This window comes from Delphinus delphis, chromosome 7, assembly GCF_949987515.2.
Source record: "Delphinus delphis chromosome 7, mDelDel1.2, whole genome shotgun sequence".
NCBI lineage: Eukaryota > Metazoa > Chordata > Mammalia > Artiodactyla > Delphinidae > Delphinus > Delphinus delphis.
Genome location: NC_082689.1, coordinates 21,321,327 through 21,345,961, shown reverse-complemented (window position 1 = coordinate 21,345,961; position 24,635 = coordinate 21,321,327). Strand labels below are relative to the sequence as shown.

The 24,635-nt window shown below is 41.3% G+C and overlaps 1 protein-coding gene across 1 annotated transcript in view; it reads left to right on the top strand.

Annotated features, from left to right (window-relative positions):
* XRCC5 (X-ray repair cross complementing 5) overlaps positions 1-24,635 on the top strand; it is a 94,908-nt gene that overhangs the window by 21,756 nt on the left and 48,517 nt on the right. The window contains exons 10-14 of the mRNA XM_060016146.1: positions 1,426-1,488; positions 5,943-6,080; positions 6,948-7,038; positions 10,473-10,606; positions 24,062-24,258. Of these exons, the coding sequence (XP_059872129.1) occupies positions 1,426-1,488; positions 5,943-6,080; positions 6,948-7,038; positions 10,473-10,606; positions 24,062-24,258 (623 nt within the window). The remainder of the gene's footprint in view (positions 1-1,425; positions 1,489-5,942; positions 6,081-6,947; positions 7,039-10,472; positions 10,607-24,061; positions 24,259-24,635) is intronic.

The window sequence follows — 24,635 nt, the reverse complement described above, 5'->3', positions numbered from 1 at the left end:
GGGACACTAATATTTCTGGATTGAATTAGTGTGAAACTTTTCATAATATAAAATAGGTTTTTCTTGGTTTGGAATTTTTTTTTATGAATTATGAATTACTCTTCTCTTTTAAACTTTCTGGAGTCCTTTCAATTTGCCTTCTTCCATGTTGTCAGTGTTCTGGGTATCTAATTATAGGATGGATAAGAATTTAGCCAGAATTTCCCCAAATGTCTGGCTGTCCTTTGAGAAGTCATTTAGGTGCCTTAGGAAAAGGTATCGTTAACTGTTCTTGAATCAGTCAAGAACTATTACAGATTCTAATAGGAGGGCAAATAAATCTATATGGATGTAGCAAACGGAAAATATAAGATTATTCCCATATTTTTTCAAATAATGGTTTTCAGATGGGGAATGGAAGGGAAGATGGAGATATTTGGCTTATATGGGCCTCACCCCCACACCTTTGGGACTCAGTTTTCCTGAGCTGCTGTTACTGTGAAAGTGCTCACAATTTCTCAGCTTAGAGGTGGGAAGGCAGAAAAAATATTTGAGAAGCATTGCCTCTCTTACGGCACATTCTTATAAATACACTCCAGGCTCAAGATGACATAGATCAAAGAGAAGTTGATCTTGGTTGATAGAAGCAGGTGGTTATAATATTAGGAACTCTTAGTATTCATCTTCTAGTCTTTGACTCCTCTGATACTGTGCTAGGTGAGTAATTTAAAGGACACATGGTACTCTAGTCTCTTTGCAGTTCATCAATGCCTTGTCATTGCTCTTAGGATGAAGTCCAAACCACTTAACTTTGCTCATAAGAGACTTCATGATCTGATCTTCGCTAATCTCACTCATCTAACTTTTCAGCTTTCCCCCTTGCACTGTGGCACTGCGCTACTCCAAAAGCAGTTCCCCAAATGCACTATGTGTTTATGTCACTCCAGACTTAATCACACTATCATCTCTGCTGAGGACACTTGTGCCCAGACTTTCATCTTAGTTCCTACCCATCCTTTAAGTCTTGACTTAGGTGTCACCATTTGCAGAAGCCTTCGCTGACACCTCATGACTAAGATAGCTGCCCTTCTTATGTGCTCTTGTAGCACTGAACTATAATACTGTACTCTTGTGGGCTGGTAGCACTGTCTGGTAATACTCCACCGCAGTTAATTTCATATTTATCTACACTCCTCAAGACAAGGCTACATCCTATTCATTATTGTGTTTATAGTGCCCAGAACAATGTTTGACATAAACTAGGCACTCATATATTTGTTGTGTTTAAGTGATTTGAACCTCAAATAGTTAGTTGTTTCTAGTACCTGTGAATGTTTTCCAGTAAGAGCATTTTGAATGTAATTTCCTAGTAATGTGTGGCATTATGGTTTTCTGTGTTACTTATTTTGGATCGAAACCAGTTCTCTTCCTCACTTCCTCTTGTAGGTCCACATGAAATATTTTATGGGAAATCAAGTTCTAAAGGTCTTTGCAACAAAAGATGATGAGGTGAGTTGACAGTAGGTCTTTGAGGTAGTGCCGTAGAATTGAATTGTCATTTTAAGTGAGTTGTTTGGGGCTTTTATAGTTTAAAATGACATTAATTCTTGCAATAGCAGTGGGAAAATTCACTGACCTTTAACTCTGAAAATGGGGAAATGATAAATGAATTTGTCATAGCATGAGCACAAGGCCTGAGGACATAGTTCTGCAATTGGAGATCAGGTGAGTATTAAAAACAAAAACATTTGAACAAATACATTTAAGTATGGGGATCTCATGGTCACAGGTTCAGGAAGGTTGGGGTCAGGTAAACATTTTCATTTTCATAAACAGAACATTTAGTGCTGGCTTAAGCAACCTGAAGATGAGCTTCACTGACTCACGGGACTACTTCCATCATTGAGCAATTTGTCTTATCCCCCTTACCTCTTTCTTTTCATTATTTTCTTACATCCGCAAGAGATTCTGTTTTCAGGCTGGTTTCTGCCTAGCTAACAGCCCGTGACTCTTGCATCCTACACTCACGCCTGCCCTCTCTATAAATATTTTCTATGTAGTCTTCAAGTAAGAACTTGTTATTTCCTTGGAGATTTTGATGTTAACTGGAAGATTACCATCCAGTGTCTGTTTAAGACTACTTAGGTCTCCATGTTCCAGAAGTTACTTGCATTTGCAACTGGTAAACTGGATGTAGATGGCTTGTTTGGGGTCGGGGGAAGGGTGATGATATAAGTGATCTAGTCCTCTTTTTCTCCTCACTTCTGAAGGGTAGCTGGCTGCTGACTTAGTGAATGGATATGCCATTATTCTATTCGAACAGTAAAATTAAGAGAAGAAAATGCTTGGCTTCCACTCAGTGTTAAATGGATTCATTAAAGCACAGTAGGTGTACGTGAATCCTCAAATTTGAGAATCCTAGTTCATGGATTTCTCCTGAATCAAATCCTAATGGGAATCAGGCAGTTCTAGTATCTATTGTCAACACAACTTAACTGCGTCTTTCATTTCTGCTGAGGTTTTAACTCCAACTTACTGTCCCTTTACCCAAAGAAAATTCTGATCACTTCATGTGATTGCTGGGTATGCAGTAAGGAAAATCATATCACAAAGCTGTGCTGACACATATGATTCTCTAGACTTGCTAGCTCAGGTCAGGGCAGCATTGTGACTTGCATAATTCAAATCCAGCCTCATACAGACCCTATAGATCACAGGGTCACTTTGAGTCACTAAAGAAAAAAAAAACTTCATCTGCTGATGGCAAAGGGCTACTCTTTGGTGTCAGTTCTTGATGTCATAGTCAAAGAATAATATTAACTAATTGGGGCTATGAGATAATCAGGGGAGTAAAGAAACTATGTCATATGAGGACTTTGAGTAACAGATTGCATGGAGAAGACTTGTGTAGGTAGGCAGGGGAGTAGGAGGGATGAGAGACAATAGCCTTCTTCAGATACTTAGAGGATTATCATACGGAATAGAAACTAAACTATGCTTCCTACCAGAGGGTAAATTGGAACCAACAAGTGGTCATTTTGTTCAAGATGAAGAATTATTTTATCAACAAAGATTACTGTCTCCAGATGGATTGGTTCCTTGTGAGATGGTCAGATCCCCATTCCTGTAAGTTTCTAAGCAGAGTCTCAACAATCAGATGTTAGGAAGGGAATTCCTTCATCATGTAGGTTGTTAAACTAGGTGAATACTTTTGTTTTTCAGCTCAAATATTCTATGATTCTATGAATATATTCCTTTTTAAAAATGTTTTCTCTTGGGCTTCTCTAGTGGCGCAGTGGTTGAGAGTCCGCCTGCCAATGCAGGGGACACGGGTTCGTGCCCCGGTCCGGGAAGATCCCACATGCCGCGGAGCGGCTGGGCCCGTGAGCCACGGCCGCTGAGCCTGCGCGTCCGGAGCCTGTGCTCTGCAACGGGAGAGGCCACAGCAGTGAGGGGCCCGCGTACCGCAAAAAAAAATGTTTTCTCTGGTCATTAGCATATAATTTTTTTGTATGGAGAATCTACATTTTTATGTGCTGGTTTTCACTATGTGGAAGAGAACGGGAGAAGAGAAAGGGAAGGAAATGGAGCTTTAGTTGAGTTTCCCACAGGTGTAATATGGTGTTCTAGCTGCCATTCCGGACCCCATCCTTCCTTCTTTTTTTTTTTTTTTTTTTTTTGCGGTACGCGGGCCTCTCACTGTTGTGGCCTCTCCTGTTGCAGAGCACAGGCTCCGGACACGCAGGCTCAGCGGCCATGGCTCACGGGCCCAGCCGCTCTGCGGCATGTGGGATCTTCCCGGACCGGGGCACGACCCCGTGTCCCCTGCATCAGCAGGCGGACTCTCAACCACTGCGCCACCAGGGAAGCCCCATCCTTCCTTCTTTAAGTATCCCAGTTGGTCCTATCAAAGACACCTAAATAAAAACTTGCAAACAAATTGAAAGTAATCTCTTCTAATCACTTCGTCGTCGTGCTTATCTGGCCTCTCTTATGGGACTTGTTAGAATATATACATTCTGTACTTGGTACACATCTCATTTCTGCTAGTAAAGAAGCTCAGTGAGATCAGGGACTCAACTATGTTTTCTTACATTGCCTAAGATAGTGCTTAGCCAAGAGTAGGCACAAAGTAAATATTCCTTGAGTTGAACTGAAAAGGTAATCAATCTGTCATGAAATCTGTAGAGGATTTTGATGACTAGGTATTGATGTCATAGGTTTTTAGTGGAGGAGATGGGAATACACATAGCTAACTTTGATAAGGGTTAGCTGTAACACTGAGAAAAGTACAAAGTTTTTGGGGAGTTACGGAGAGGGAGAGAGCTGAGTGAAGCAAATCTGAAATGGAGAGCTTGTCAATTTACTGGGCCTTGAAAATGGGTTAGAAGCTTGAGAGCCAGAGATTTGGAAAGAGCATTCTAGTGAGGAGGAAACTGTACAAGCAAAAAGCTACTGAGGTGGGAGAGTACAAGACTTGCCCGTGAATAATGATCAGCTCTACCGAGGCAGGGATAGAGGAACCCTTGGAGGTTTTTATGGAAGAGAGTGACGTGATCAGCTCTAGGAACAGGGGAGGCAGTGATGGAACAGAACAGATAGAATTTGAAAGACGGCATAGAGGTAGACTTGGTAGAGTGTGGTGAACACTTGAAGGTGAGGGACTGTAGGCAGGCATCATCAGCTGTAGGGCTTCTCATTTGGTTGACTGGGAGGTGGTGTTAGTGGAAGCAGGGAGCACAGGAGGAGAAGAGGGGGAAGACAGGAAGCTTAGTTTTGGTCATGGATAGTTTGAGATACCTGAGGTATAACTGTACGAGTTATCTACCAACTAGTGGGCGATATAAGCCTGGATCTCGGGAGAGTTTTTTTTTTTTAATCTTTTTTAAAAATTTATTTATTTATTTTTGGCTGCATTGGTCTTTGTTGCTGCGCACGGGCTTTCTCTAGTTGGGGTGAGTGGGGGCTGCTCTTCATTGCGGTGCGTGGGCTTCTCATTGTGGTGGTTTCTCTTGTTGCAGAGCACGGGCTCTAGGCATGCAGGCTTCAATAGTTGTGGCACGCAGGCTCAGTAGTTGTGGCTCGCAGGCTGTAGAGCACAGGCTCAGTTGTGGCGCACGGGCTTGGTTGCTCTGCGGCATGTGGCATCTTCCTGGACCAGGGCTCGAACCCGTGTCTCCTGCACTGGCAGGTGGATTCTTAACCACTGCACCACCAGGGAAGTCCCTTGGGAGAGTTTTAAAGCTGAATATACAGACTTTTGATTCATCAACTCATGGGACTGGATAAAATAAATAGTTGCGAAAGTAGAGTTTTAGAGTGAGAGGAGGAGAGAAAGGCCAAGAGCAGAATTTCAAGATTAGTTGGAAGAACAGAAGAGCTGGGGGAGGAGTGGTGTACAGAAGTAGAATAACAGGGCAGAGTGTTGTTTCTGAAGCCAAAGAAGGAGAAAGTGTAGAGAAAGAGGGATGGTCAGATGCTACTGATAGATCAAGCAAATAGAATGCGGACTAAGAGTTAGGCAATTTGGAGATCATGGGGGACTTCAGAGGATAATTTCAGTAAGGAAGTGGGTCAGTAGCTTGATTAGATTGAAGAATAATTGTGTTCTAAGCAGTGAAACAGCAAGATTATTATTTCATGAAATGTAAAGATGAAGGGAAAGAAAGTTATAGATACTAATTTGTGGAGAGAGGGGCAAAGAAAGGTTTTGTTTAGAGTGAGGGTGTGAATTCAGAGGAGAAGGAAAATTGAAGGAATAAGAGAATATAATGAAGAAAAGTTCCAGAAGAGGTTCAGTAAATGTGATTAAATGCAGATGTGTACAGTGTAGCCTTAAAGTGGTTAGAGGGGCACTTAAAATCTAAAACAGGAAGAAAGCGAATAACCATCTCGTAAGTATTGTGCTGTGGAAATCCTCACGTGTTTGATATATGTGTTAACGCATGCATCTTTCTTACTAGGCGGCAGCAGTTGCCCTTTCCTCCCTGATTCATGCTTTGGATGAATTGGACATGGTGGCCATAGTTCGATATGCTTATGACAGAAGAGCTAATCCTCAAGTTGGCGTGGCTTTTCCTTATATCAGGGACGCCTATGAGGTAAACCTGCAAGTCTTTTATTCATATTAATTTTTTTCCCTTCAGTTCCTTTATTCTAAACAATGCTTCTCAACTGTTAACGTGCATGAGAATTACTTGGGGGATCTTGTTAAAATGCAGTTTCTGATTTTGTAGGTCTGGGGTGGGGTCCTGAGATTCTGCATTTCTCACCAACTCCCCCGTAATGCTGTTGCTGCTGGTCTGTGAACCACACTTTCAGATGCAGTGAAAGGACATGAATTATAAGAGGATGCAAAGAGCTTCTTATTAAATCAAATCAGTAAACATTAACCGTGATCTTCTGTTTGCCCAGTCCAGGGACCTTCTCTCCATTCTCATCCTTCTTGACTTCTCAGAACCTAAAGCGAGTACAGATTACCTCCCTTTCTACAACAGCCTTTAGTGTGGATAAAGGTTGAGGGTGTGATTTTCTTGTGATCCTGGTGAAGTTCCGTTTTCCTAGGGCTCTCCTGTTTAAAAATACAGGTCTAGATCCCTCGCCATTTCCCGTTTCTCAGGGAACTCACTGTAGCAGAAATGGAACGAGAAGGCAGATATCTTGACTTCCACATCAGCTTGCCAGTCACCTTGACTCTCTCATTTGTTGTGTTGGTCATGCATTTTGTAGGTATTCTTTGATAGTCTTTCTTTTAAGCGTTTCTTTTATGTTTAATATTCTTTGTACTGTTTGCAGTTGTGTACAGCTAATCACAGAAATCGGAACACTTTATTCTCCATGTCCCAGACTTGAGCTGTCTGATTTTTGAAATCCTTTTGTTGTGCCACTTTCACAGTGTTTGAGATCAACTTTAAATTTTTTCCATTAATTTGGTTGTTTCTGTTTTTACCTCCACTCTTTCTCATTAGTGTTTAGTGTACGTACAGCTGCCTTTCATGGAAGACTTGCGGCAGTACATGTTTTCATCCTTGAAAAATAATAGGAAATGCATTCCCACAGGTGAGTTTATTTCCATTTTGCTCACTGATTGGCTCTAAACACAGATTGTTTTGGGGAAATCACCTGCCTTTAGTCATGGTTTGGGGCTAGGATTTCACAGGGTGGAGTTACAGTTGACCCTTGAACAACGAAGAGGTTAGGGGCACCACTCCCCCCAGTTGAAAGTCCACGTATAGCTTTACAGTTGGCCCTCGGTATCCATGGTTCTGTATCTGCAGATTCAACCAATCTCAGATTGTGTAGTAATGTACATATATACTTATAATCCACATATATGTGTATCTGAGCAGTTCAAACCCACGTTGTTCAAGGGTCAACTGTAGTTGGATTCCAGTCACACTCATATATGGTAATGATGAAGGTGATTTTTTTCCAGTAGCAGGGATAGGTTTGCTCCAAATGTTGTCTAGTTTCCCCCTTCTGACTTAAAGCTTGTATCTGGGGAGCAGCTTGCTGGAAATGGATGTACATTCTTTAATTGTGAGCAGAAGGTTTGCCCTCTACTGAAGTGAACTGACATGTGGAATCAAACCTGTGACTAGAGTCCTATGTAAAATATGATGTAACTTTAACCAAAAAGTGACAGTGCTGTAGATGCCCTTTTCTCTTTGCCCTTTCTTCACAGTTTACATTATCAGTGCAAGTCCTGTTCCAGGAGTTACTGGGAGCTTAATGAGAAGAGGTCTTTATTAAGCATCTGGCTGCAAATGTCAGGGTGCTACCCAGAGTGATTCTCACACACACAGATCCTGTCTTCCAGAAATCTCAGTTTACGACAGTTATCGTAAGATATACCAGTGGGCTGAATGTAGAGAACATACCAAAAAGAACACAGAATGATGAGTAGATGTTTTAGTTGACAAGTTTAAATCTGCATCAGTGTAGGATTAGGGAATTGTGAGGTGAGTCTCAGAACTGGGTGCCCTCTGTACATTGGGAGCAGTGTGCAGGGCAAAAGCTAAGAATCAAATGGGCCCCTAGGGCTTGTATCTTTACCTTCCAGAAATGAGTCTCTCTGCATCACGTGGAACCAGGCATGGACTTGAATGTGTAGAGAGTGCCAGCGTGTTACAGTATTCTGTCTCTTCCTCGTGGTAATTTCAAACTTTAAATGAGAAGAACATTTAAAGAAGAGAACTTTGTTGAGAGATTACCTTATAGATATATATCACTCAGGATCTAAAACATTAAATATTTTTCGATCTGTTGCTTTATATTGTGTGAGTTCTGTGACATTTTTGTTTGCATTTGCTCCATTGGAAAAACGGATCATTAAAATTGTTTGGCATATTTCCCAAGTCAGCATTTATGTAGGGGTGTGTAATGCCAGTGTAGTCTGGCCTGATACTAGCCTGTCATAGCAGATGGAAATCACCAAATATTCACCTGCACAGGTACCACCTGCTTCCTATTACCGGGTGGACCCTGCAGTAGTCAGCTTGAGATGGTGCCTGAAACCTCCCTTGGAAACTCCAAAAATGGGATAGAAATGTCTCATGATAAATATCTGTATGCGCGTTCATTTTATAATAGCTGTCCAAAAGGGATGTTTGAAAAGGTGAAGAATAGAAGCATAATGAACTTTTAGGAACTGCTTACTCTTTTCCGCCTTTTGCCTAGTGACTGAATGATCCCAAAATAGCACTTCGGTTTTAATAGCTGAACTGCTGTATGAATCAGCAGAATGAAAGTTACACGTGGCAGTTTAGGTAGAAGCATTTTTGGGAGAGTTGCCTTTCATCCACATTGCTTTGGGCTGTGTTGTTTTCACTGACTTGGTAGATTTTTATCGGGGAGAACTTGCTTCCTATCTGGTATTAGACATAAAGAAGAGGACGTCATGTTTCTGCTCTCAAGATCCTTAGAATTTGAATGGAGTGGTGTAAGACATGTATGCAGGACTTTTTTCCAAAGAAGACATACATATGCGTGGCCAACAGACACATGAAAAGATGCTCAGCATCACTAATCATTAGGGAAATGCAAATTAAAACCACACCTGTCAGAATAGCTATCATCAAAAAAACAGCAAATAACATGTGTTTGCAAGGATGTGGAGAAAAGGGAACCCTTGAGCACTGTTGTTGGAATGTAAATTGGTACAGCCACTATGTAAAACAGTATGGAAGTTTCCCAAAAAATTAAAAACTAGAACTACCATATGATCCAGCAGTTCTACTTCTGGGTATTTTCCCAAAGAAAACAAAAACGCGAACTCAAAAAGATATATGCATGCCTATGTTCATTGCCACATTATTTACAGTAGCCAAGTTATGGGAGCAACCTAAGTGTCCATCAATAAATGAATGGACAAAGAAGATGTGATACACACACACACACACACACACACACAGAATGGAGTATTACTTAGCCATAAAAAAAGAATGAAATCTTGCCATTTGCGACAACATGGATGGACCTAGGTGAAATAAGTCCAACAGGGAAAGACAAATACCATATGATTTTACTTAAATGTGGAATCTAAAAAACAAAACAAATGAACAAATAAAACAGAAACAGACTCTTAGATACAGAGAACAAACTGGGGGGTTGCTAGAGTGGAGTGGAGTAAGGGGATGAGTGAAATAGGTGAGGGGGATTAAGAGGTACCAACTTGTAGTTATAAATAAGTCACAGGGATAAAATGTACAGCATGGGGAATATAGTCTGTAATACTGTAATAACTTCGTATGGTGACAGATGGTAACTAGACTTATCATGTTGGTCACTTCATAATGTATAGAAATATTGAATCACTACGTTGTACACCTGGAACTAACGTAGTGTTGTAGATCAATTATACTTCAATTTAAAAAAAGATTGAAAAAAAAAGACATGCACGCAGGTCTGTGTGATTAGCGCCATGAGGTTTGTGAGAGGAAAGAACTCATTCTGACTTGGGGAGACTGTAAAGGAATCCACTCACTCTGGTCCAATGGCGTCTTCCTGTTAAGTTGGTATACTCTGATACAGGTAATGTTAAATCCTTATAAAGCTAATGCTTCATTTCCAAAGGCATTTTCCTTTTCTTTTTTAATGTTATTCTCCTTTGCCAGTTACCAGTTTTTTTAATGTCAACTCAATGAATACTGAGTATTTTGAATTAGCATATGGAAGGTGGGTTTTGTATGGCTCCGGTGCATTTTTCTTGAACAAACTCTTTTGCTTTTGATAGGATATTCCACTATCAAAAGTTCATTAGAGCTGGGAAGTACCTAAAAGACCAGCTACTCTAAATAGCTCTCTTTGCAAATAAGAAAACCGAGGCTCAAGTAAAGAAATGATTTGCATAACTAGAGAGTATTTTTGGCAGGGCCAGGACTGAATATCCTGCCAGTATTGCTGTGAATAGCTGTGAATGGAAAGCATTTGTTTTGGAGACTAATGGAGGTAATCATTATTTCCTTTTGCTGCTCTGTTTATCCTTGTCTTAGAGGCGCAATTGAGTGCTGTTGATGCTTTGATAGACTCCATGAGCTTGGTGAAGAAAGATGAAGAGGAGGGCACCATTGAAGACTTATTTCCAACCAGCAAAATCCCAAATCCTCAATTTCAGAGATTATTTCAGGTGAGAGAGGAAAGGTGAACCAGTCATACTTTTTTAGATGAAAGAGAGCTAAGTGAAAAGTTAGGGTAATTGGCTGGTCCCAATCAAACTGAGGGCTCAGTTGCTCTGTCTATTTAATGGAAGAATAACACCTTTCTCTACCTACTGAAAAAAGATTAAAAAAATACTCTGAGCTTTTAGAAAGAAAGAAGTAAAGTTAGGATGTTTTTAATTTTTTTTCTGGGAGAAGGCTAGATTTTTTTTTTTTAACAGGAGGGCTAAATAAAAAGCAGATTATTCTTTTATGCGTTTTACTGGGTTTCTTCCTCTGTTTTATGTGAATGAGGCTTTTCCTTGTTTTTTTTTTTTTTTTAATATCCAAATAGGAGGGGGGTTTTTATGAACTGTGTAATATGTAACCACTATTAGGGAAGAAGTGTTAGAGGTCAGAGAGGTTATAGTATGAACTTATTATTAAAGAGTAGCTAAAATAAAGAAAAATATAAAATATAAATTTCTGAGTCTTGGTACAAAGGAATTAGAAGATGGACATTGGATTAAGGGAAGCTGGGTAACTTGACAAGAGAGCTGATTTGTGTGAAGGAAGGGGAGGGATGGACCAAGGATGAAGTGGTAGGGCTATCCCAACCCTGGAATAACCTGATGAAAGCAGGACATAAGCTTCTCTGAACCCCACAAAGGTGAAAAAAATCACAAGCAGCTTTGCCAGGCAAACTTTTCCCCTCGGGGAATGGAGGGCCTACTGCTGTGGCAGGTGGGGGGAGGCGGGGAGGTGGGAAAGGAGGCTGCATGTTGGGGAGTTCCTTGATTGCCCCTTTTGACTCATTTCTCAAAGCATCCTTAACAAACTCAAGTCCGTGTTAGGGCCTGTTGTGATTTTGAGGGATCTTCTACTCAGAAGAAACTGCCTGGTTTTTTGATGGTTGTAATTTAAAAAAAATCTTTTTTTCTAAAATCAGAACTATGAAGATTAACAGGTCAAGACCTGACTCAGTGAATACTTTCGTATTCTAGGTGTAATCAAGTATAAATTACTTGTATACATTTCTTGGCGGTTTTTGACAAGTGGACTTCAAGACATGAAGGCCTTTGCCATTTGTAGAGAAGGGAGGAGCAGACTAGTTGGTGTGGAAAGCTTGCAAAAACAGGTCACTATGGTGAAAAGTAGAAACTTCTAATACTTGGCAGATACCAAGGGTAGGTACTATTATCTTCAACAAATATTTGTTGGATTAATGAACAGATGCAAGCCATAAGTGCAGGCATTGTTATCTTTTTTTTCATTATTATCTTTTAAAGCTTTAAGAACTGGCAACTTTGATTTTTACAACCTACCGACTTTGTTTTCTTTTGTAGGGGAGAGGTTTTCTTTTTTTTCTTTTATTTTTTTTTAATATCTTTTTTGGAGTATAATTGTTTTACAGTGTTGTGTTAGTTTCTGCTGTGTAGCAAAGTGAATCACCTATATGTATACATATATCCCCATATCCCCTCCCTCTTGCATCTCCCTCTCACCCTCCCTATCTCACCCATCTAGGTGGTCACAAAGCACCGAGCGAGCTGCTCTGCCTATGTGATGCAGCTGCTTCCCACTAGCTATGTATTTTACATTTGGTAGTGTATATATGTCAGCGCTACTCTCTCACTTCGTCCCAGCTTACCCTTCCCCATCCCCGTGTCCTCAAGTCTGTTCTCTACATCTGCATCTTTATTCCTGTCCTGTCCGTAGGTTCATCAGAACCATTTTTAATTTTTAGATTCCATATATATGTGTTAGCATACAGTATGTGTTTTTCTCCTTCTGACTTCACTCCATGTGACAGACTCTAGGTCCATCCACCTCACTACAAATAACTCAATTTCGTTTCTTTTTATGGCTGAGTAATATTCCATTGTATATATGTGCCACATCTTCTTTATCCATTCATCTGTCGATGGACCCTTAGGTTGCTTCCATGTCCTGGCTATTGTAAATAGTGCTGCAGTGAACATCGTGGTACATGACTCTTTTTGAATTATTGCTTTCTCAGGGTATATGCCCAGTAGTGGGATTGCTAGGTCATATGGTAGTTCTATTTTTAGTTTTTTAAGGAACCTCCATACTGTTCTCCATATTGGCTGTATCAATTAACATTCCCACCAAGAGTGCAGGAAGGTTCCCTTTTTTCCACACCGTCTCCAGCATTTATTGTTTGTAGATTTTTTGATGATGGCCATTCTGACTGGTGAGAGATGATACCTCATTGTTGTTTAGATTTGCGTTTCTCTAATGATTAGTGATATTCAGCGTCCTTTCATGTATTTGTTGGCAATCTGTATATCTTCTTTAGGGAAATGTCTATTTAGTTCTTCTGCCTGTTTTTGGATCAGGTTGTTTGTTTTTTTGATATTGAGCTGCATGAGCTGCTTGTATATCTTGGAGATTAATCCTTTGTCAGTTCCTTCGTTTGCAAGTATTTTCTCCCATTCTGAGGGTTGTCTTCTCATCTTGTTTATGGTTTCCTCTGCTGTGCAAAAGCTTTTAAGTTTCCTTATGTCCCATTTGTTTATTTTTGTTTTTATTTCCATTTCTCTAGGTGGTGGGTCAAAAAGGATCTTGCTGTGATTTATGTCATAGACTGTTCTGCCTCTGTTTTCCTCTAAGAGTCTTACAGTGTCTGGCCTTACATTTAGTTCTTTAATCCATTTTGAGTTTATTTTTGTGTATGGCATTAGGGAGTGTTCTAATTTCATTCTTTGACATGTAGCTGTCCAGTTTTCCCAGCACCACTGATTGAAGAGGCTGTCTTTTCTCCATTGTATATTCTTGCCTCCTTTATCAAAGATAAGGTGACCATATTTGTGTGGGTTTATCTCTGGGCTTTTTATCCTGTTTCATTCATCTATATTTCTGTTTTTGTGCCAGTACCATACTGTCTTGATTACTGTAGCTTGGCAAGATAGTCTGAAGTCCTGGAGCCTGATTCCTCCAGCTCTGTTTTTCTTTCTCAAGATTGCTTTGGCTATTCGGGGTCTTTTGTGTTTCCATACAAATTGTGAATTTTTTTGTTCTAATTCTGTGAAAAATGCCATTGGTAGTTTGATAGGGACACTGAATCTGTAGATTACTTTGGGGAGTATAGTCATTTTCACAATATTGATTCTTCCAATCCAAGAACATGGTATATCTCTCCATCTGTTTGTATTGTCTTTTTTTTTTTCTCTTTAAAAACTTTAGCGGGCTTCCCTCATGATGCAGTGGTTGAGAGTCCGCCTGCCAATGCAGGGGACACGGGTTCGTGCCCCGGTCCGGGAGGATCCCACATGCCACGGAGCGGCTGGGCCTGTGAGCCATGGCCACTGAGCCTGTGCGTCCGGAACCTGTGCTCCGCAATGGGAGAGTCCACAACAGTGAGAGGCCCACGTACCGCAAAAAAAAAAAAAAAACTTTAGCAAAATTTATTTGCATACAGAGTGCTCATTAAACTTTTTTTTGCTTTTTCATTAAAACAGTCCATACCCTCTGTTGACACTGGTTTCTGTTGTTCTAAGTACTTGAAAACAACAAATGGCATTTTCTTAATTAAGAGAATTTTTATTAACACAAGTTGCCTTTGCATGTACAGTCCAGTTTATTGAGGTTTTGTCCTGCGTAGGCTCAGAGTGGGAAGGTCTAATGTTCTGCCTCCTGGCAGGGAAGATGTTTGTATCATCTTTAATTTCTTTCATCAGTGTCTTATAGTTTTTTGCATACAGGTCTTTTGTCTCCTTAGATAGGTTTATTCCTAGGTATTTTATTCTTTTTGTTGCAGTGGTAAATGGGATTGTTTCCTTAATTTCTCTTTCTGATTTTTCATTATTAGTGTATGAGAATGCAAGAGATTTCTGTGCATTGATTTTGTATCCTTCCACTTTAACAAATTCATTGATTAGCTCTAGTAGTTTTCTGGTAGCATCTTTAGGATTCTCTATGTATAGTATCATGTCATCTGCAAACAGTGACAGCTTTACTTCTTCTTTTCCAATTTGGATTCCTTTTATTTCTTTTTCTTCTCTGATTGATGTGGCTAAAACTTCCAAAACTATGTTAAATAATAGTGGTGAGAGTGGGCAACCTTGTCTTGTTCCTGATCTTAGAGGAAATGGTTTCAGTTTTTCACCACTGAAAATGATGTTGGCTGTGGGTTTGTCATATATGGCCTTTATTACGTTGAGGTAGTTTCCCTCTATACCTACTTTCTGGAGATTTTATCATAAATGGGTGTTGAATTTTGTCGAAAGCTTTTTCTGCATCTATTGAGATGATCATATGGTTTTTCTCCTTCAATTTGTTAATATGGTGTATCACATTAATTTATTTGCATATACTGAAGAATCCTTGCATTCCTGGGATAAACCCCACTTGATCATGGTGGATGATCCTTTTAATGTGCTGTTGGATTCTGTTTGCTAGTATTTTGTTGAGAATTTTTACATGTGTTCATCAGTGATATTGCCCTGTAGTTTTCTTTTGTGACATCTTTGTCTGGTTTTGGTATCAGGGTGATGGTGACCTCGTAGGATGAGTTTGGGAGTGTTCCTCCCTCTGGTATATTTTGGAAGAGTTTGAGAAGAATAGGTGTTAGCTCTTCTCTATATGTTTGATAGAATTCTCCTGTGAAGCCATCTGGTCCTGGGCTTTTGTTTGTTGGAAGATTTTTAATCACAGTTTCAATTGCAGTGCTTGTGATTGGTCTGTTTATATTTTCTGTTTCTTCCTGGTTCAGTCTCGGAAGGTTGTACTTTTCTAAGATTTTGTCCATTTCTTCCAGGTTGTCCGTTTTATTGGCATATAGTTGCTTGTAGTAATCTCATGAGCCTTTGTATTTCTGCAGCGTCAGTTGTTACTTCTTCATTTCTAATTCTGTTGATTTGAGTCTTCTCCCCTTTTTTCTTGGTGAGTCTGGCTAATGGTTTATCAATTTTGTTTGTCTTCTCGAAGAACCAGCTTTTAGTTTTATTGATCTTTGCTATCATTACCTTCATTTCTTGTTCATTTATTTCTGATCTGATCTTTATGATTTCTTTCCTTCTGCTAACTCTTAGGGTTTTTTTGTTCTTTCTCTAATTACCTTAGGTGTAGCATTAGGTTGTTTGAGATGTTTCTTATTTTTTGAGGTAGGATTGTATTGCTATAAACTTCCCTCTTAGAACTGCTTTTGCTGCATCCCATAGGTTTTGGGTCATTGTGTTTTCATTGTCATTTGTTTCTAGGTATCTCTTGATTTCCTCTTTGATTTCTTCAGTGATCTCTTGGTTATTTAGTAGTGTATTGTTTAGCCTCCATGTGTTTGTATGTTTTACAGGGTTTTTTTCCTGTAATTTATGTCTAGTCTCATAGCAGTGTGGTCGGAAAAGATACTTGATACGATTTCAATTTTCTTAAATTTACCAAGGCTTGATTTTTGACCCAACGTATGATCTGTCCTGGAGAATGTTCCATGAGCACTTGAGAAGAAAGCGTATTCTGTTGTTTTTGGATGGAATGTCCTATAAACATCAGTTAAGTCCCTCTTGTTTAATGTGTCATTTAAAGCTTGTGTTTCCCTGTTTATTTTCATTTTTGATGATCTGTTCATTGGTGAAAGTGGGGTATTAAAGTCCCCCAGTGTTATTGTGTTACTGTTGATTTCTCCTTTTATGGCTGTTAGCATTTGCCTTATGTATTAAGGTGCTCCTGTGTTGGGTGCATAAATATTTACAATTGTTATATCTTCTTCTTGGATTTATCCCTTGATCATTATGTGGTGTTCTTTGTCTCTTGTAATAGTCTTTGTTTTAAAGTCTGTTTTGTCTGATACGAGAATTGCTGCTCCAGCTTTCTTTTGATTTCCATTTGCATGGAATATCTTTTTCCATCCCTTCACTTTCAGTCTGTATGTGTCCCTAGGTCTGAAGTGGGTCTCTTGTAGACAGTATGTATATGGATCTTGTTTTTGTATCCATTGACCGTCTGTGTCTTTTGGTTGGAGCATTTAATCCATTTACATTTAAGGTAATTATCGATATGTATGTTCCTGTTACCATTTCTTAATTGTTTTGGGTTTGTTTTTGTAGGTCTTTTCCTTCTCTTGTGTTTCCTGCCTAGAGAAGTTCCTTTAGCATTTGTTGTAAAGCTGGTTTGGTTATGCTGAATTCTCTTAGCTTTTGCTTGTCTGTAAAGGTTTTAATTTTTCCATCACATCTGAATGAGATCCTTGCTGGGTAGAGTAATCTTCGTTGTAGGTTTTTCCCTTTCATCACTTTAAATATGTCCTTCCACTCCCTTGTGGCTTGCAGAGTTTCTGCTGGAAGATCAGCTCTTAACCTTATGGGGATTCCCTTGTATTTTATTTGTTGCTTTTCCCTGCTGCTTTTAATATTTTTTCTTTGTATTTAGCTTTTGATAGTTTGATTAGTATGTGTCTTGGCATGTTTCTCCTTGGATTTATCCTGTATGGGACTCTCTGTGCTTCCTGGACTTGATTGACTATTTCCCCTCCCATGTTAGGGAAGTTTTCAACTATCATCTCTTCAAATAGTTTCTCAGACCCTTTCTTTTTCTCTTCTTCTCCTGAGACCACTATAATTCAAATGTTGGTGCATTTTATGTTGTCCCAGAGGTGTCTGGGACTGTCCTGAATTCTTTTCATTTTTTTTTTCTTTATTCTGCTCTGCAGTAGTTATTTCCACTATTTTATCTTCCAGGTCACTTATCCGTTCTTCTGCCTCAGTTATTCTGCTATTGACTCCTTCTAGAGAATTTTTAATTTTATTTATTGTGTTGTTCATCATTGTTTTTCTTCTGGGTCCATGTTAAACGTTTCTTGTATTTTCTTCATTCTATTTCCAAGCATTTGGATCATGTTTACTATCATTACTCTGAATTCTTTTTCTGGTAGACTGCCTATTTCCTCTTCATTTGTTTGGTCTGGTGGGTTTTTACCTTGCTCCTTCATCTGCTGTTTATTTCTGTGTCTTTTCATTTTGTTTAACTTACTGTGTTTGGGGGCTCCTTTTCACAGGCTGCAGGTTTGTAGTTCCCATTGTTTTTGGTGTCTGCCCCCAGTGGGTAAGGTTGGTTCAGTGGCTTGGGTAGGCTTCCTGGTGGAGGGAATTGGTGCCTGTGTTCTGTTGGGTGGGGCTGGATCTTGTGTTTCTGGTGGGCAGGGCTGCGTCTGGTGGTGTGTTTTGGGGTGTCTGTGAACTTAGTATGATTTTAGGCAGCCTCTCTGCTAATGGATGAGGTTGTTTTCCTGTCTTACTAGTTGTTTGGTGTGGGGCGTCCAGCGCTGGAATTTGCTGGCCACTGGGTGGAGCGGGGTCTTAGCAATGAGACGGAGATCTCTGGGAGAGCTCTGGCCGATTGATAATTACATGGGGCTGGGAGGTCTCTGGTGGTCCAGTGTCCTGAACTCGGCTCTCCCACCTCAGAGGCTCAGGCCTGACACCAGACTGGAGCACCAAGACCCTGTCAGCCACACGGCTCAGAAGACAAGGGAGAAAAAAAGAAGGGAAAATCAGTCAGTCAGTCAATAAAATTTTTTAAATTATTAAACTAATATAAAATAATTTAAATAAAGAAAGAGAGCAACCAAACCAATAAACAAATCCACCAGTGATAACAAGTGCTAAAAACTAAACTAAGGTAAACATAAAAATCAGAAACAAATCAGTTGCAGACAGCAAACCCAAGTCTGCAGTTGCTCCCAAAGTCCACCTCCTCAATTTGGGATGATTCGTTGTCTATTCAAGTATTCCACAGATGCAGCATACCTCAAGTTGACTGTGGAGATTTAATCCGCTGCTCCTGAGGCTGCTGGGAGAGATTTCCCTTTCTCTTCTTTGTTCGCACAGCTCCTGGGGTTCAGCTTTGGATTTGGCCGTGCCTCTGTGTGTAGGTCGCCTTCAGGCATCTTTTCCCATCCAGACAGGATGGTGTTAAAGCAGCGCCTGATTAGGGGGCTCTGGTTCACTCATGCTGGGGAGAGGGAGGGGTACGGTAGTTATAACTGGAATGCGGGGCGAGCCTGCGGCGGCGAAGGCCAGTGTGACATTGCACCAGCCTGAGGCACGCCATCTGTTCTCCCGGGTAAGTTGTCCCTAGATCACAGGACCCTGGCAGTGGTGGGCTGCACAGGCTCCTGGGGGGTTGGGGGTGTGGACAGTGACCTGTGCTTGCACACGGGATTCTTGGTGGCTGCAGCAGCAGTGTTAGTGTTTCATGCCCATCTCTGGGGTCTGAGCTGATAGCCGCGGCTCATGCCCTTCTTTGGAGCTCGTTTAGGCGGTGCTCTGCCTTCTGTCGGCAGACGGGGAAGGAATCCTGTCTCCTCGCGCACCACAAAACAACAGTTTCTTGCCTCTCCGGCACGTGCAGACTTTTTCCCAGACTCCCACCCGGCTAGCTGTGGCACACCAGCCCCCTTCAGGCTGTGTCCATGCCACCAACCCCAGTCCTCTCCCTGGGATCTGACCTCCGAAGCCGGAGCCTCAGCTCCCAGCCCCCGCCCATCACGGCGGGTGAGCAGACAAGCCTCTCGGGCTGGTGAGTGCTGGTCGGCACCGATCCTCTGTGCGGGAATCTCCCCACTTTGCCCTCTGCACCCCTGTTGCTGCGCTCTCCTCCGTGGCTCCGAAGCTTCCCCCCACCACCCCCCGTCTCTGCCAGTGAAGGGGCTTCCTAGTGTGTGGAAACTTTTCCTCCTTCACAACTCCCTCCCTGAGGTGCAGGTCCCGCCCCTATTCTTTTGTGTCTGTTTTTTCTTTTGCCCTACCCAGGTACGTGGGGAGTTTCTTGCCTTTTGGGAGGTCTGAGGTCTTCTGCCAGCGTTCAGTAGGTGTTCTGTAGGAGCTGTTCCACATGTAGATGTATTTCTGATGTATTTGTGGGGAGGAAGGTGATCTCCGCGTCTTACTCCTCCGCCGTCTTGGAGGTCCCCCTCGGAGAGTTGTTAACATGGCCTGTCTGTATAAAGAAGTATCATTTCTAGGGTATGTATAAATTGAATTCACTTTTTCTAAAACAAATATTTATTGAGTACTAACAATGTATCACGTGCTGGTGATACTATGAGCTCATTACCTGAAAGGACCCCTCCAGAGGAGTGAGAGGAGAAGAGAGAGAGAAAACCAATAGGCACAATAGTGGTGGGTACAAAATACTGTGGGAATAAGAGGAAAGAGAGATTCTTGCAGGTGAGTGACTTCAGGAAGATTTCATTTAGGAATAAAGGCAATGTGTGATGTGCTGTGGGCATGCCAGGCAAAAGAAGTAGCACATGCAAAAGCAAGAAAACACAAAGAAGTGTGATGTATTTAGGGATCCACAAATAGTTCCATTTGGCTGGAGAATAGGCTCTATGGGAAAATGGTGGAGCAGGTAGCAGGTAGCAGACAGGTCATGAAGAGCCAGTAGTTTTTATTTTATCCTGTAGGCAGTGGGTAATCACTAAAGGATTTTGTCAGCAGGCGGGTGACATGATTTTTAGAAAATAGGTCTGATGGTGGCATGGGAAATGGACTAGAGACCAGTTAGGAAACCTGCAGTGGCCCCCAGGAAGACTTGAATTAAAGCAGTGACGGAGAGTGGAAAGGAGAAAATTTAGAAGGTAGAGTAGATAGGACTTAAGGGATTGGATGGTGGTTGATGAGAAATAGGAATTGAAGATAACAGGATCCTAGCTTGGATGACAGGAAGGATGACATCACCATTAATTATGATAAGGAATATAGAATGAACAGACAGAAAAGGTAATTCATGTATTCTTGCAAGTGTTAAATTTGAGTTATCTGTTGGCTGTCCCAGTACAGACACTCAGTGGGAAGTTGGAAATAGGGGTGCAGAGCCCAGGAGAGCGTTCAGGACTAAATGTATAGATTTGAGAGTCCTCCTCATTTAGGTAGAAACAGAAGTGAATGAGGTCACCTGGGAGAGTCTGTTGAGTGAGAAGGAGGGAGAATGAAGTCCTGAACACCACCATGATTGGACAATTAGGGATAGACAGAAGAGCTGCCAGAAATGAAACAGTGTTCCTACCTCCACCCTCCCCAAAAGGTCAGAGAGACAGAAAGAACTAGAAGAGTGTTGGAAAGGAAAGAATCACAAATCAGACGTTGCACAGTGGTGAAGAGAGCTGAGCCTGGCAAAGGGCCTTTAGGGTTTGTAGTGAAGTCTCTGATGACTTTGAGGGCCCAGTGGGAGTAGAGTGATGGGGCGTTAGCCAGATTACAGTACCTGTAGGAGAAACCTTTACTGATGAAGGGAAGAGAGAGAGAGAGGATCCAGGAAGCTACAGGAGGATGTAGGACCCAGGAAGACTTTTTTTTTCCTTTTAAAATAGCTATAACTAAGAGTAAATGAGCTGGGAGTAGGGGGCAGAAGGAGGGAGAGGTTAGTAATCAACTTGTTGGCAAGATGTTAATTTAATTCTAATTTTGGAAAGAAATACTGAAAAATATGTCTTTTGTCAAGTGTACAGTTAATACTGCCTTTTAAATAATTGATACGGGGTTGCTGAAATCAACATATTAGTAACTTACAAGCTAGCCACCAGTGGCCTGCAGTTTTTCCTCTAGTCTTTTTCAAATTGTAAAAATCACATCAAGGAAAACAGTTGCTTAAAGGAGAAATTAAGTAGTTTGAGGACTGAGATCTCAGCTTCTCAGCTACTAAAAAGTGTCACTTTCTCATAACCTTTTTTTTAAATGAATTGGAATTTTTTTGATTGAATTTTTATCCTACTTAGCTTTATCTACAATGTGACCTTTAAGAAAATATGAGAGGATGATGCTTTAGAACATCTCTTGTGGGTCCCTTATTACTGACTTATGGGTGATGACACTATTTGAAAGAATTGCCTGGAATTCAGAATTCTTTTCCCAAAAATGTCACTTGGATATCACAGATAGAATCTTCCAGAGTATTTGCGAGGTAGTCTGCTATGTTGGGTGTTGGATTTCTGCTTACGTCTTTAGGGCTTTGTAAGCTGTTTTTGGTATTTTATTATTTTTTTTAATAAATTTATTTATTTGTTTATTTATTTTTGGCTGCATTGGGGTCTTCGTTGCTGCATGCACGCTTTCTCTAGTTGCGGCGAGCAGGGGCTACTGTTCGTTGCGGTGCGCTGGCTTCTCATTGCGGTGCCTTCTCTTGTTGTGGAGCACAGGCTCTAGGCGCACAGGCTTCAGTAGTTGTGGCATGTGGGCTTAGTAGTTGTGGCGCACGGGCTTAGTTGCTCCACGGCATGTGGGATCTTCCCAGACCAGGGCTCGAACCCATGTCCCCTGCACTGGCAGGTGGATTCTTAACCACTGCGCCACCAGGGAAGTCCTGTTTTTGGTATTTTAATAACTGACCTGAAAGTGAGCGCTGTGAATTGCGAATTATGTATTAGAAGGTTGGGGTAGATTCACAGGTTTGGGATCTTTGTGGTTTCGCCTTTTGCTTTTCATTAAACAGGCCTAATGTCATTGATGCTCCAGGGAAAGTAGAGTAATTAGGGAAAAGAAAGCAGGAGTCAAAAAAAAAGAAAGCAGGAGTCAGGCTCTGAAACAATGAATTTACTAGGAGAAGGAAGGCTTGGGGTTGGTCTCTTGAAATTGGGAGCAGAACATGAAATTTCTAGAGGAAATTGCTATTTAATACGTACCTCAGGGTTTTCTGAATTTGTAGAACATTGACTCTTTGATGACATTTACTGTTTAAGCCCAAGTATCTTTATTTTTTTAGAACCGAAAAGTCTAGCTTCCATTTTTACAGGGTACGAAAACAATCCATGGAGTAGTTTAAATCATATACCTTGTGATATGAAACAGTAATTTTAAAATCGCAGGAGCTATTCAGCTCCATTTTTTTCTTTCCAATTACTAACATATAAATTGTTCAAAGGTGGGAATAGGAGCCTTGTTCTCCAACCTAATTTTGGAATTATCCGCTAGCAAGGGGAGTAAAACACCAATGAATTGAGAGTTTCATTTTTTTTCTTTTTTTCTTAACGGTTATCTCATTTTTTTATTACATTCCTGCACTCCTTTTAGAATACTTATTTTTCTGGGCAGATAACACTACTGCCAAGGCCTGGTAGTCTGAAAGCAGTATCAGTGATTGAATGGGAGTGGCTTGCGGTCCGGATCTCCACCTGTGTGAGCAGCGGAGAACCTGCCCTGGCCTTGATCTTGGCCCCACTCCTGGTGCTGCTTCCTGACACCTCTGTCACCTCTTCTGTAGAGTTCTGAGAAAGAGCGCTTTATTCACTCAGCCAGTACCTTTTAGGTGCTTATCATGTGTGGGGTGCTCTTTTCAGTACTTGGAATTCAGCAGTAGACAAGACAAACAAGATCTCTACTTTCAAGGGGTAAGTGGAGGTAACAAACAGATAAACTAAAAAATTGATGAGATAGTTTTAGATAATGATAAATACTATAAGAAATATAAGACAAGTTTAATGATAGAGAATGACAGGGTGGTAACACGGGGGTAAAGGGCTCCTTCATACGGTGTCAGGGAAATCCTCTCAGAAGAGATGATAATTTAGCAAAGAACAGAATGATTTTAAAAAGGGCCAGCTCTGTTGAGATGTAAGGGAAGGCAGAAGAGGCTGAGGGAGCGTTAAGCACAGGACCCAAAGTCTGGAGTGAGCTGGCATGTGCGTGAAGCAGGAGGAAACCAGTCTAACGGGGCGGCTGGGGTGAGCAAGGAGGAGGGAGGCATGCAGGGGCTGTGTTAGGGTTGACTTCAGGATATGGAAAGGAACTTGTGTTAAGATGACTTGAGCTACAGTAGAGCCGTGAAAATGGATGCAGGGAAACCAGTTAGGAGGGGATTGTGGTAGCCCACATGAGAGATGATGGTGCCTGGACAAGAGTGGTATAGTGGAGATGGACAGAAGTGAGTAGATGGGTGGAGAATAGCCCAAGCTCGGCACTCGGGGGAGTTTTGGGACAGACCAGTAGTCTCATCTCTTCCACAGCGTTCATCCTGGGACTCACTGAGCATGGGCACCTCCCCTTTAGCATCTGATTCATCCACCTTAGGTTGTCTTCTAAGGTTGTGCAAGGGAGAAAGCACAGCATGCTGAAGGGAGGTTAAAGGATTATAACCAAAAAGTTATCATCGCAGATTGTCAGAGGCTTTTGGAATTGCATCTCAGGGAACCTCGTATATCCTCCAGGTAGTCAGAGCAGTGGCCTCTTTTTATGAGATGAGGCTCCTTTCCAGGAGGGCTTCAGCTGACGGTGCTGCTAGGCTTAGATCTGTTTTACAGTTGCTTTTAGACATTACCAACGTCCTGCTAACCAAGGCGGTTCTGGGTCCACCGTCTTTGCTGTCTTTTACATATGGTAGGAATCCCATTACCCTCCCAAATTAAAGAATGAGGATCCGTGATCAGAAGAGTGTACTGAAGCTGTGTGTGATGTCTACATCTGCATTTTAAAATCCTTATGCCTTTTCCACAGTGTCTGCTGCACAGAGCTTTACACCCCCAGGAGCCTCTGCCCCCAATTCAGCAACACGTTTTGAATATGCTGGATCCCCCCACTGAGGTGACAGCTAAATGTCAGGTTCCTGTCTCTAAAATAAAGACCCTTTTCCCTCTGACTGAAGTCCTCAAGAAAAAGGACCAAGTGACTGCTCAGGACATTTTCCCAGATAAGTGAGTACTCGATGGAACTATGTGTGACGCTGGAACACAAAGATTGGTTGTGGTCTTAGAGGGGCTGTGGCATTAAGGGTTGCAACCTGGGTTTGTGGAATCACAAAGGTGGGAGGAAGAAACCTTTTGCTATTTGAGCCTTGCATTGGAAATCCTGGTTTCTCACATCTGTCCACTGTAGATATATTTTATCCTTGTGCACCTAGAAATTAGAGCTACCTTTGGGGTTGTTGACTTTTTGATCAGCATCAGATTCTTGATGAATTATATATATAGGAAGACAAACAATCTTTGAATATCTAAGACTGAATTTTAACATTTTTAAAGTAAAGGGCTGAGGATGAGAGAAGAGGGGTAAAAGTCGTAAGGTTTTTCGT